General features: G+C 50.6%; 1 protein-coding gene across 1 annotated transcript; it reads left to right on the top strand.

Annotated features, from left to right (window-relative positions):
* The first annotated feature begins 1,259 nt into the window (after positions 1–1,259).
* On the top strand, positions 1,260–12,233 carry TJAP1 (tight junction associated protein 1). The gene is made up of 9 exons (XM_075204503.1): positions 1,260–1,425; positions 1,888–1,941; positions 3,689–3,820; positions 5,873–5,901; positions 6,930–7,091; positions 7,159–7,225; positions 8,973–9,080; positions 9,331–9,414; positions 10,152–12,233. Exons 3-9 carry the CDS (start codon positions 3,707–3,709, stop codon positions 11,310–11,312), a joined length of 1,725 nt encoding a protein of 574 aa, XP_075060604.1. The 5' UTR covers positions 1,260–1,425; positions 1,888–1,941; positions 3,689–3,706; the 3' UTR covers positions 11,313–12,233.
* Positions 12,234–13,858: the final 1,625 nt, after the last annotated feature.

Below are 13,858 nucleotides of genomic sequence, written 5' to 3'. Positions count from 1 at the left end.
CAGGGAACGACACATTCCCTACACAGCTCCCTCTGCTGGTTATCTGCAGGTACTCAATATAGATGAGTGGTAGAGAGGATGGTGGCGGGGAGGGGGGGGGGGGGTGCAGATAGGTGACTGGTAGCGGACAGGGAGGGTGGGGGTGCAGACAGGCGACTGGTAGCGGAGAGGGTGGCGGGGTGCAGATAGGTGACTGGTAGCGGAGAGGGAGGGTGGGGGGGTGCAGACAGGCGACTGGTAGCGGACAGGGAGGGTGGGGGTGCAGACAGGCGACTGGTAGCGGAGAGGGTGGGGGGGGCAGACAGGCGACTGGTAGCGGACAGGGAGGGTGGGGGTGCAGACAGGCGACTGGTAGCGGAGAGGGTGGCGGGGTGCAGATAGGTGACTGGTAGCGGAGAGGGTGGGGGGGGGGCAGACAGGCGACTGGTAGCGGACAGGGAGGGTGGGGGTGCAGATAGGCGACTGGTAGCGGAGAGGGTGGGGGGGGGGCAGACAGGCGACTGGTAGCGGAGAGAGTGGGGGGGTGCAGACAGGCGACTGGTAGCGGAGAGGGTGGGGGGGTGCAGACAGGCGACTGGTAGCGGAGAGGGTGGGTGGGGGGGGTGCAGACAGGCGACTGGTAGCGGAGAGGGTGGGTGGGGGGGGTGCAGACAGGCGACTGGTAGCGGAGAGGGTGGGTGGGGGGGGTGCAGACAGGCGACTGGTAGCGGAGAGGGTGGGGGGGGTGCACACAGGCGACTGGTAGCGGAGAGGGTGGGGGGGAGGTGCAGACAGGCGACTGGTAGCGGAGAGGGTGGCGGGGTGCAGACAGGCGACTGGTAGCGGAGAGGGTGGCGGGGTGCAGACAGGCGACTGGTAGCGGAGAGGGTGGGTGGCGGGGTGCAGACAGGCGACTGGTAGCGGAGAGGGTGGGTGGGGGGGTGCAGACAGGCGACTGGTAGCGGAGAGGGTGGCGGGGTGCAGACAGGCGACTGGTAGCGGAGAGGGTGGGTGGGGGGGGTGCAGACAGGCGACTGGTAGCGGAGAGGGTGGCGGGGTGCAGACAGGCGACTGGTAGCGGAGAGGGTGGGGGGGTGCAGACAGGCGACTGGTAGCGGAGAGGGTGGGGTGGGGGTGCAGACAGGCGACTGGTAGCGGAGAGGGTGGGGGGGGGGGTGCAGACAGGCGACTGGTAGCGGAGAGGGTGGGGGGGGGGTGCAGACAGGCGACTGGTAGCGGAGAGGGTGGCACTCAGCCAGTGAGGACGGGGGAGTGTTGATGAAGGGGCTGTATAATACCTGATCTACTGAGAGGTGCATGTTCTCATGTTTCCCAGGCAGGATGCTGGTTCCAGCAGCTTAGATTACACAGAGCTGCCAGGGAGACTGGACAGATAATTGTCAGGTTCGGGCAGTTTCTCTACAGCTGGCAGCGATGGAGCATCAGGTGAGAATATTGTGATCATTGCTCTGTCCCCTGTCATTCTGTTATGTGATGTTCACCTTCTGAATGATGATGCTGATACTCTCTTGTCTTTAGATTTGGGATTGTGTGTGGTGGGGCGTACTCTGGGCACTGGGGCAATGGGTGCTTTATTCCATTTTGGAGCATTCCTGGATCTTGGAATGTTCCTCTGCAGCCTCTCCCCAGTGTGCAGTCCCTTTGTAACTGCTTATTATTTCTTCCCCTACTGTTGTGAGTGAGCCCTATACCTCTCCTCTTATTTCTGTGCCACTCTACGGCCCTCTGCCCCAAACACCCCCCTGCCCGTCCCGCGGCCCCCTGCCCCAAACACCCCCCTGCCCGTCCCGCGGCCCTCTGCTCCACGCTGTATCTTCCAGCAAATCTCGCACACCAGTTCTTATCTTTTCGCTGACATCTACCATGCCTGTGTTTCTTTCCCCTTAGGACACCTGATTGGGAGGGAACCTTCTGGCTGACTCAGTCCTAAGCCCTGTTTTGGTGAGTAGAGCACAGGTGCCCATCACTTCGGGGGCCACAGACCAATGTCTGGTTATTTCTATACACAAATGTCACATGGTTACATGTTGCATCCTCTTGTGTGTTCTGGGAAGTTTCATGTACAACAGATATGATCCTATCTATGTGTAACATACACAAGACAATGGCTGTCAGTTTTCTGTCATGATATGCAGATATAATTATGAATATTTCAATATGCAGCTAATTTCATTCTGGGTCACCCCTCCTGTGACAGGATGGACCGCCTATGCCACCCTGTCTGTTGTTGCTGGGAACCGGCTGGGCTTACTTTGCCACCGTTCCCTTTTGTTATTACAATTGCGCCCTCTTGCCGCAGTAGGAGGGGCTTACAAATGCTGCCACCACTGGACTCCTTTGTGGCATCCAGAACCGTGTCGTTCTGGGTAACTGTCGTTGCTAGTGTACCCCGTTACTGGTGTACCTGGGCTGGTACCCCTGACCTCTTCCTATAGATCAGGTTGACCTATCACACTAGCCAGAGCTGCTGGGTAGCAGCCAGAGCAGTGGTACCGGAAAGCTGGGTCCAAACCTCAGAACAGCCAGAAACGGATTAGATTTGGGTCTAATCTGTAGGTCACAGGAAATTTCAGCATGGAAGAAGTTGTCAAGCAGATCTTGAAGCAAGTGATGTTTATTTAGCTCAAGTGTCCTGACAAGGACAGTTCACACTGGTTTAAGGTACCAGTGATCAGAAGGTCAGATGGAACAAAAATGATATATTTCAGTACAAACCAGTGCTGTTTTATAAAGTTTGGGACACAGCCTAGCAGGGGGTAAGCCAGCCCCCTGAACTTTGCTGACCCCAAGAAGTCCGAGTTATTTTTAGTATCGGGATGTAATATGTTCCCCAACACGTGGATTTAAATGCAATTTATACTTAACGAGATTTACTTATCTGTGATATCCTACATCATGTGCTGTTTACATTGTTCAGACAGGTTCTAACACTCTGTACAAAAGGCCACTCAGGAACACCAGTAACAACCTCTGGTGCATTTAAACTAAAAAGGACATGTTGGTTACTCACATGAATAGACTTAATTAGCCTTAATGAGGACTTCCCCGCGAAGCAACACAAGACTTCCTCAACAAATGCTTATTCCGTCAGAAATAAAAAGCTCAGAAATTAATGCATTTCCAATGAAAAGTGCCATACGAGATGGTAAAATCAGTACATTGCAATGATATAAATATGGTATAGATTTATACCATAAGTTATTTATAAGTGATCCAGCCACAACTCCCATACCTATATCTGTACCCATGTAACACAAGTAGCTACAGACCATCCTCACACAGCACATAGTGGAGACACATTACACAGCAGTGATCACACACGCACACGTTGCCCTATGTGTTGGGCATTTCACCCCCAGCATCGGAACATTCTCCATGTATTGAGATCTGCTTGATGGTGTTTAGTTTAGATTGTAAGCTCCTGGTTCACTCGGACAGTGTATGACGTTGGGTTATCTAGTTCTGTGTGAAGCTGCTCCCCCCTCGTACATGTTGCTCTGTATGTCAGGTCAATTGATATTTCCCTAGCGAGATATCTCCACCCCTCGGAGAGATCAATACTTGCCTGCAGCCCTCTGTACTGTGTGCCTGACGAGTATGTCTCTGTCATGAAGAGATCACTCGTGCCCCAAATTCGGTGCTGTGCCCTCAGTATGGGAATCCTCTGACACCCTCTACTTTCCCACAGGTACACTGGGATCTCGGGATGACCAGCACCGCCCCTACCAAAAAGCCGTACCGGAAAGCTCCACCACAGCACCGTGAGGTTCGGCACGAGCCACCGGAGCCGCGGGAGGATGTGTCGGAGCAGCAGAGTCAGGTAACCTTAAGACGAGGATCTCTGTACCAGCGCACCTGTTTCAGCAAAGCGGAGGCTGTGGAGTTGAAAGAGGCAGGCGGTTCAGATGTTAGTAATTTTAGCTGTTCCTCCTCCTGGTCTATAGCATCCAGCAATGATAAAGAAGGGAAATGGGAGGGCACACATAGTTGCAGATCCCAGACATTGCTTCGAAGGGTGAAATCACTCAGAGGTAAGGTAAAGCAAAACAAGCCCCCACGGTTTATGGGCCTGGGGCGGTTCCTGAGCCGCAGTGAGGAGAACATTGCTGTGTCAAAGGAGGGAGAGCAGGAGAGCAAAAGTCGGAGCCTGGAACGCAGCCTGGTCTTCAAAGAGCCGGCAGAAGTTCTGGCACCCAAGGGGAAAAAAAAATACTCATCCAGCTCTCGGCCGCTTAAAAGTATCCTGAAGCCCCCGGGACATTTGAACATAAATCCTGCATCAAAGTTAAATCCAGAACAAGCGAGGTCTAAGAAACCAAGGTCTCCACTAGCTCTCTCGCCATCTAAATTAGACGTAGGCAGAGATGGGTCTCCTTCTCCAGATCGGAAGATCCAGCAGGACAAAGCAAACTTCTCGAAGTTTCTTGATGAGATCACTTCTAGGGTGCTGAGCCCAACCAACCTCCAGACGGAGCGGCAGAGGGGAACCAATACCAATGAGGAATCCCCCATCTCTGGCTGCAGGATGGACATGAAGCATGTGAACAGCTCAGAAAGGGTAGGACATCGAAGGACGGTGTCTCCAGGTCATCACAGGGGCAGAATGTCAGCAGACAGGACAGCGAGGACAAGGCAGGAGGCATCTGACCATCCGAGGTCAGCTCTGTTAGACCAGATTCTGCAGGGGTCAGGCGCTAGGGAGGTTAATAGAATAAAACTGACAACCGAACACAATAAGGAGAGGTGTCAGACCCCTTCCGACCTAGGCTTTCTGGACACAGAGTCTCTTTCTTCTGCTTCTCACTGGAGCCCCGAGGGGAAGAGTCCCTCTCCCAGGACATCACCCTCACTCACTGTTACTGGAAGCAAGGTTAGTGTCGTCTGCTGCAGACCCCCTCTGCTTCTGTGATGTCAGACACCTCTACTGAGTGTTCTCCCACCCTTCCCAAATTCTACCCAACACACATGGCTATTCATTGTCTCTGTGCAGTGTGTTATTCTATGTACTCCTAGATCAACTCTGTGGTCTTCCATTTCATCCTCTAGTTTTCATCTTTCATCCTCACTCCCCAACCCCGGATTCCACGAGGGCTCTCAGATTTCATGGTAGCACTTGTCCATCACAACCCTGACTGGTCCTGTGTAGTCTTCTATATTTGATATATTCCTCCAGGCATCCACTACTTTCTACCATTACGCCCCCAGTTATATATAGCCCCCCATTCTGTCCATCACTGAAACTGAGCTCACAAGTGTTAGCAGGAATTGTGTTTCTAACAGACATAAACGACAGGAAATTTCCGAACTCATATTAAATGTCTTTAGAGGCTGTTAACGCTAATCCAACAGGTTTTATGAATTGGAGCAATCTCTTCTATTAACAAACCGAGAGATGAAGGAAATTTTATTTGTAAATGGAAGTAAGTTGTTTGGATGTTTTTAAGAAACTTGTGACATCCTTTTATTTTCTGAGCTGCTGGAACATACGCTGCGGTATATTTACCTGTACTCAGGTAGATCTGACGATCTGTCTGTAAAATAAACACAACTTCATTATGTTCATTGTTGCTGATTGTGTATTTACCATTGAATTGCTTGTTTTTAACCCTGTTATGTCCGGCTCTGCATTCTTAGCAGTGGACAATGCTCAGCCGTGGTTCTGTTGGGCTGGAAGTGAGTAGATTCGCCGCAGCCGATTGCCAAGCCTATAACGCCCCATTTATGGAGGAACTGTTAATAGATGAAATTATTTCATTATGTCTCCTCTCTCTCTGGAACATTGGTGCCACCAGGGTTAATAGTGTCGGGTACTTGGTGAATGATGTATGGTCTGTGGTGATAGCAGTGACTGACGTTCCTTCTCTCTCCCCAGGAACCCGTCACAGAAGCCGACAGAATTCAGTAAGTTCCTGTGGTCTCGCCCTATTCCATTGTACTGTCTCCCATATTTGTGCCGTATACCCCCCTCTTCATTCTAGGTAATATATATAATGTATGTTCCGCAGGAAGCGGGGTGTCCTGCCGTGTCACCATTGGGTAAATCAGACTAGGTTTGGGGAGATTGCTAGATGGATAATTGTGGTCTGTAATCCCCGTATGTATTGCTGCATCCTCTGTATTGTATCATCCTCTGTATTGTATCATCCTCTGTATTGTATCATCCTCTGTATTGCTGCATCCTCTGTATTGTATCATCCTCTGTATTGTATCATCCTCTGTATTGTATCATCCTCTTCAGCATCTCTGTATCTTGCTGTGTTTTGTGGCTATAAACTGATTATTAGACTTCAATGTGAGCAGACGTTCTCCACACAGTGACAGCGCCACTGACCCGATGATTTCCTAATCAGTGATAGCGTTATCATTGGTGGGAATGTCCCCCAACCCAGAGAGGTCGCCGAGCGTATTGTACTGAATGAGAAGCAGTATTACTGTCCCCAGGTCACAGCTGTGTGTGTACGATGGCTGCATACATGTAACAATGTATGAATGATTTAGTGTAACAGTAGCTGTGCCTCGATGCCATGTAACATTACTCCCATTCTCCGGGGAGCCCTCTCCTCGCACATTGTGTTGTATAAATAACGCGCCGACTATTCTATCGCTGCAGACCTACAATTAGGTTTAATGACGTTGACTCTTGTGTGCATTTTTGTAACTTTTACGAGACAGATTACTTTTTCTTTCGGCCCAGGCAGAGCTGTTTCTTTCCCCAGCGGTGCGAGGCAGCAATGCTAACCACTGTGCTACAGTGCTGCCTGGGTGATATATAGACCTGGCTACTATCCCTCCCATGAGCCCAGCGGTGTGAGACAGCAGTAACCGCGCTGCAATGTTCAACTTCATTGAAGGACTCGTTGGTGACTTAAGTACAGTACTGAGAACATGACCTTTCTATAAAGTGTTTATTATCTCTTTCTCTGGCCTAGCTTTCTGCAGCACCAGAATGATGAACTGCGCCGGAGTCTGGCATACGCCACTACAAAAATGGAAGCCATGGAGCATGAAGTGGATGCAAGTCGTCATTATCTGGAGATAGAGCTGAGTCGTAGTCGGGAGGAGTTGGAGAAACTGAAAGACAAGTTCCGCAGGTAAGAGACGGACAGACGGCCTCCGCTCGTTCTCTGTCCTTGGTTCCTCACATTATCTGTTTTACAGGTTACAGAATAGCTACACGGGCTCACAGAGGACCAATCAGGACCTGGAGGAGAAGCTGCACACACTGGTAAGTTAGTTGCACCCTGTAACCAGGACAGGGGGTAGCTGGGGAGTAGGCACTGTAATCGTATGACATAATAGGTGAGAAGAACCATCTCCCATTCCTCCACCAGCTGTCACTTACTGTATTACATTAGTATACTTCATATCTTGCTTTAATGGTTGTGGTCGGTGGTGATTCTGCGGTGGACAGGTGTCTGCCGACGATTTTGTAGTAGATTGTTGTACAGTGATGGTGCAGGTTTCCTGGTGATTGTATCGCTGTACTGGATGACTGTTGGTTGTACAGTGATGGTGCAGGTTTCCTGGTGATTGTATCACTGTACTGGATGACTGTTGGTTGTACAGTGATGGTGCAGGTTTCCTGGTGATTGTATCACTGTACTGGATGACTGTTGGTTGTACAGTGATGGTGCAGGTTTCCTGGTGATTGTATCGCTGTACTGGATGACTGTTGGTTGTACAGTGATGGTGCAGGTTTCCTGGTGATTGTATCGCTGTGGGAGATGACTGTTGGTTGTACAGTGATGGTGCAGGTTTCCTGGTGATTGTATCGCTGTACTGGATGACTGTTGGTTGTACAGTGATGGTGCAGGTTTCCTGGTGATTGTATCGCTGTACTGGATGACTGTTGGTTGTACAGTGATGGTGCAGGTTTCCTGGTGATTGTATCGCTGTACTGGATGACTGTTGGTTGTACAGTGATGGTGCAGGTTTCCTGGTGATTGTATCGCTGTGGGAGATGACTGTTGGTTGTACAGTGATGGTGCAGATTTCCTGGTGATTGTATCACTGTGGGAGATGACTGTTGGTTGTACAGTGATGGTGCAGGTTTCCTGGTGATTGTATCGCTTTACTGGATGAATGTTGGTTGTACAGTGATGGTGCAGGTTTCCTGGTGATTGTATCACTGTACTGGATGACTGTTGGTTGTACAGTGATGGTGCAGGTTTCCTGGTGATTGTATCGCTGTGGGAGATGACTGTTGGTTGTACAGTGATGGTGCAGGTTTCCTGGTGATTGTATCGCTTTACTGGATGAATGTTGGTTGTACAGTGATGGTGCAGGTTTCCTGGTGATTGTATCACTGTACTGGATGACTGTTGGTTGTACAGTGATGGTGCAGGTTTCCTGGTGATTGTATCGCTGTACTGGATGACTGTTGGTTGTACAGTAATGGTGCAGGTTTCCTGGTGATTGTATCGCTGTGGGAGATGACTGTTGGTTGTACAGTGATGGTGCAGGTTTCCTGGTGATTGTATCGCTGTGGGAGATGACTGTTGGTTGTGCAGTGATGGTGCAGGTTTCCTGGTGATTGTATCGCTGTGGGAGATGACTGTGTGAGGTCTAGAAAAGGGTCAGAGATTTATAAAGTGATTAAAGTCTTCATGTAATTTCCCTCTTCATGTACCAATCTTACATCTAACTCTCTCTTTCTCTCTGCCTTGCGCTGTCTGTTTTGCAGGCATCGTTCAGCCAAAGCTGGATCTATTCAGTTGCGTTTGGTAGATTTGGGGGTGGGATGGTGATCGCTTCCGCTCCCTGTCTCGTCCACAACCTCACCTACTCTTAGCCTCTTGTCATTCACCTTCCAGAAAACAGACCCTCTGGCAGCTTTGGGATTACCATAGCTCAGCTGTTTTCTATCCCTCTTGTGTGGTTGGCACTGTCCATCTTCTGTGTGTTGCGTGTATGGGTGCACATGTGTCCTCTCACCTACCCACAGCCACTCACTCTTCGCTGTTCACTTGCAGATTAAGAAAGCTGAGATGGACCGAAAGACCTTGGACTGGGAAATTGTTGAACTCACCAACAAACTTCTGGATGCAAAAACCACGATTAACAAACTGGAAGAGTTAAATGTAAATTGTGTGATATTCATGGTACAGTGACTTGAGCGGAAACATGTAACATGACCTTAGCGTGTTATCGTGAGGCAGTGGGAGTAATGTGAGATAAAGGTGGTATCTTCTGTATTGTGTTGTATGTTACAGAACTGTTGGGAAATAAACACAATTAATACCTCAGAGGCAGTAGTTAGATGGAAACCTTCACATACTGGTTATTATCAGTGCCGGAAGGTCCCTGACTGTCATTTCCACTCTCTTACAGGAGCGATATCGGCAAGACTGTAATCTGGCTGTACAGCTGCTGAAATGCAACAAGTCCCATTTCAGGAACCACAAATTTGCAGATGTGAGTATTTGTGGGTTGTGTTCTGACCTTGCAGTAAGTAGTTTAGTTATCCAGTGTTCCTCGCAGTGTACTGTGTTCAGTGAGGAGACATGTGCGGGCTCCATGTCATGTAACTATCAGCGTAGTCACTAAGTTTCCTGTGGTAACTGACCACTGTAGAGCTCTGTAGATTCCCTTACCGTGTGAGTTGTGTGGAGGTCTGTAGGTTCTCCTGCAGTGGGACTTGGGTGGAGGTCTGTAGGTTCTCCTGCAGTGGGACTTGGGTGGAGGTCTGTAGGTTCTCCTGCAGTGGGACTTGGGTGGAGGGCTGTAGGTTCTCCTGCAGTGGGACTTGGGTGGAGGGCTGTAGGTTCTCCTGCAGTGGGACTTGGGTGGAGGGCTGTAGGTTCTCCTGCAGTGGGACTTGGGTGGAGGGCTGTAGGTTCTCCTGCAGTGGGACTTGGGTGGAGGGCTGTAGGTTCTCCTGCAGTGGGACTTGGGTGGAGGGCTGTAGGTTCTCCTGCAGTGGGACTTGGGTGGAGGGCTGTAGGTTCTCCTGCAGTGGGACTTGGGTGGAGGGCTGTAGGTTCTCCTGCAGTGGGACTTGGGTGGAGGGCTGTAGGTTCTCCTGCAGTGTGCACATGTCAAAACTCTATCCGCATGTACAGTATACATTATATGGGGGACCTACCATTTGTCACATAATGAAGCATAGTTGCAGAGTGACGTTATTAATATGTTTGTTCTCCTTACTACAGTTACCATATAAGCTGCAGGACATGGTCAGTAAGCATCTACATAGTTCAGCCTCTTCTCCAGGTTCCGGCCAAGACACTCCACCATCTGGTCTATCACATTCGGACGTGGTACCCACATCTGTCATTGCCCGTGTTCTGGAGAAGCCAGAATCACTTATTCTTAATTCAGCCACATCCAGCAGTGGTAGTGGCCCAACTGCAGAAGATTTCTTTGTGCATGTAGACATGAGCTGCCCTGGTCAGCAGCACAATGGTGTCCTCCAACAGCAGGGCAGCTTGGACAGTACCACTGAAGAACCTCCAACCTTTGAAAAACTGAGTCCCTACCCTACTCCTCCGCCTCCCCACACAATGTTCCCAGGCCGCAAGGTTATAGAGTTCTCCGATGAGAAGGTGCAGATCCCCAAAAACAGTCCACTGCCCAACTGCACCTATGCCACAAGGCAAGCTATTTCCCTCAGCCTAGTGCAGGGTGAAGACGGAAGCCCAAACAGACATCGCACCGTACCAAACAGCCCAGCATCCACAGGCAGCTACCCACAGCGAGCACGAAGCGCTGACAATCCCGCACGGTCACCATTAAGTAGTGCAGCGCCCAGCTCCGCTAGCTCAGAAGAAGACATGTTGGCAAACTGGCAGAGGATGTTTGTAGAGAAAGCGGCACCCAGTACGGAGGGAACTTTGGCATACCGTACTTCCTTCAGTCGGGACACTGCACTGGAACTACAACAGAGGTTCAGTCGCTCCATGCAAGAGCTGAGCCGTGTAGCTCAAGCTTTCTCTGAACAGGAAACCTCTAGGAACAGCTGGATAAGCAGCCGAGATTCCAGCTTAGATGCAGAGAGCACTGGGACAAAGAGAGGTCACCTACCCAATGAGTATGGAAAGGAGTTCTCCAAGGAGGAGGCTGAGGACCTCCTGTCTGGAACTGTGGAGGAAGAGGAGGACACAGAAGAGCAGCAGGTTCTATCTGAGGACATAGAAGAGCAGGAACTGGAAGATCATATTCACCAGACTCCCATAGATCAGGAGGTAGAGACTTTTAGGGAGAAACCTCCAAGTGGCCGTCCACACCGTAGCCCAAAAAGAATGGGTGTACATCATCTGCACCGGAAGGATAGCCTGACCCGAGCACAGGAGCAGGGTAACTTATTAAACTAGAGGAGGGATATTGTGCGGTCCATATACTTTGGGTTCAGGATTATGGCTGTGACCGGACCTTACAGTATATGCAGATAACCATGTCTGAGTCTTCACTGGCTTCCTGGTCTGCTCAGTTCCCTTTCATGTCTGCAGCTATGCACTACAGGAGGTGGGTTACAGACAGTCCCAGGAAGTACATCTGACACTGGACCCCCTTCCTGCTGTGGAGGGACCAGTTCTGTCTCTGATGCTAAATAATATTTCCCACAGACCTCTTGGTCCGGCGTCTGATGATCGGAAGCAGCTGGAAACAGGTTGAATAAGCTGAGGGCGGCCAGGATGGGGGGGGGGTGTATCAGGCAGTGGGAGGAATTAGTGAGGTCGTACATGGAAGAGATGTAAGGACACAGATTTGGGAAAGGACTACTTAATCAGGGGCGTGAGATCAGCCCAATGATGGAGAAATTGGTGGCAGTTTAAGGAGATTATTGGATGTTGAATCAGGTAGAGGGAGATGTATAGAATCGGGGGATTGTTGGATTAATTAGTGGGGTGTTGTAGGTTAGGTGGTTGGGAATAGGGCTGTGTTTGGTTAGGCAGTGGGAGGAGCTGAGTAATAGGGGAGTGTATACTATCAGCCAGGAGGAGCTGTGAAAGGGAGCGGGTGGACTATGAGGCAGAGGGTGGAGCTGTGAAAGGGGGCGGGTGCAGTATGAGACAGTGGAGTTGAGAATGATGGGGGGGTGTACTGAGGCAGAGGGAGGAGCTGAGAATGGGGGGTGTACTGAGGCAGAGGGAGGAGCTGAGAATGGGGGGTGTACTGTGGCAGAGGGAGGAGCTGAGAATGGGGGGGTGCACTGAGGCAGAGGGAGGAGCTGAGAATGGGGGGTGTACTGAGGCAGAGGGAGGAGCTTAGAATGGGGGGTGTACTGAGGCAGAGGGAGGAGCTGAGAATGGGGGGGTGCACTGAGGCAGAGGGAGGAGCTTAGAATGGGGGGTGTACTGAGGCAGAGGGAGGAGCTGAGAATGGGGGGTGTACTGAGGCAGAGGGAGGAGCTGAGAATGATGGGGGGGTGTACTGAGGCAGAGGGAGGAGCTGAGAATGATGGGGGGGTGTACTGAGGCAGAGGGAGGAGCTGAGAATGGGGGGTGCACTGAGGCAGAGGGAGGAGCTTAGAATGGGGGGTGTACTGAGGCAGAGGGAGGAGCTGAGAATGGGGGGTGTACTGAGGCAGAGAGAGGAGCTCAGAATGATGGGGGGGTGCACTGAGGCAGAGGGAGGAGCTGAGAATAGGGGGGTGCACTGAGGCAGAGGGAGGAGCTGAGAAAGGGGGGGCGGGTGCAGTATGAGACAGAGGGAGGTCCTTGTGGCTGCGGCTTCGCCCCTTCCAGCCTGTCCTCAGCACGGAGCCTGGGAATTTGTAATGAGTTTATTGATGCAGAGATGAAATAAAACCTCTCCCTGGAGCTGTCAGCGCCGCGCCGGGCGCTTGTGTTTTTTGTGATATGTTTATATATATTTTTGTCTCTTTGGTGGAAAATTCCTGCCAATAACATTTCAGTGACGCCCCCTAAGGCCTACGCAGGGTACCACGTAGTCCTCTGTTCTGGTTTGTGTTCTGTCTGCTGCGATGGTACCCAGCGCCCACTCACCTGTCACTCACACTCTATTCTCTCATGCCCACTCACCTCTATCACTCACATTCCTTTCTCTCATGCCCACTCACCTCTATCACTCACATTCCTTTCTCTCATGCCCACTCACCTGTCACTCACACTCTATTCTCTCATGCCCACTCACCCGTCACTCACACTCTATTCTCTCATGCCCACTCACCTCTATCACTCACACTCTATTCTCTCATGCCCACTCACCTCTATCACTCACATTCCTTTCTCTCATGCCCACTCACCTGTCACTCTATTCTCTCATGCCCACTCACCCTTGTCACTCACACTCTTCTCATGCCCACTCACCTCACTCTATTCTCTCATGCCCATTCACCTCTGTCACTCTTCTCATGCCCACTCACCCGTCACTCACACTCCTTTCTCTCATGCCCACTCACCCGTCACTCACACTCCTTTCTCTCATGCCCACTCACCCGTCACTCACACTCCTTTCTCTCATGCCCACTCACCCGTCACTCACACTCCTTTCTCTCATGCCCACTCACCCGTCACTCACATTCCTTTCTCTCATGCCCACTCACCCGTCACTCACACTCCTTTCTCTCATGCCCACTCACCTCTGTCACATTGGATCACCTCTATATGACGGCTGGTATCTGCTCATACTGAGTATTTCTCACCATTAATCTATATATATATATTTTTGTACCCAGCACAGTATTACCCGCTCTCATGTCTCACACCCCCCAATCCTCCTGATTTCAGACTGTTAATCCCACTTAGATTTATTTTCTGACATTTTTTCAGAGCTGATGTCTATTTTCCAATGAGAAATAAACTATTTTAAAAGTAATCTGCTTAGTCTGCTTGATTCCTGAATATAAACAATGTCTGAGCGCTCAAATCTTACTCGCACTGAGATGAGGCGTCTA

Source organism: Mixophyes fleayi, chromosome 3 (assembly GCF_038048845.1).
Source record: "Mixophyes fleayi isolate aMixFle1 chromosome 3, aMixFle1.hap1, whole genome shotgun sequence".
NCBI lineage: Eukaryota > Metazoa > Chordata > Amphibia > Anura > Limnodynastidae > Mixophyes > Mixophyes fleayi.
This window is presented reverse-complemented; position numbering and strand designations above follow the sequence as displayed.

Coding starts and splice junctions, on each gene's coding strand:
- TJAP1 (XM_075204503.1), top strand. CDS start 3,707: ATGACCAGCACCGCCCCTACCAAAAAGCCGTACCGGAAAGCTCCACCA. Junction 5,902..6,929: donor ACAGAAGCCGACAGAATTCA/GTAAGTTCCTGT, acceptor TCTCTGGCCTAG/CTTTCTGCAGCACCAGAATG. Junction 9,081..9,330: donor ACAAACTGGAAGAGTTAAAT/GTAAATTGTGTG, acceptor ACTCTCTTACAG/GAGCGATATCGGCAAGACTG.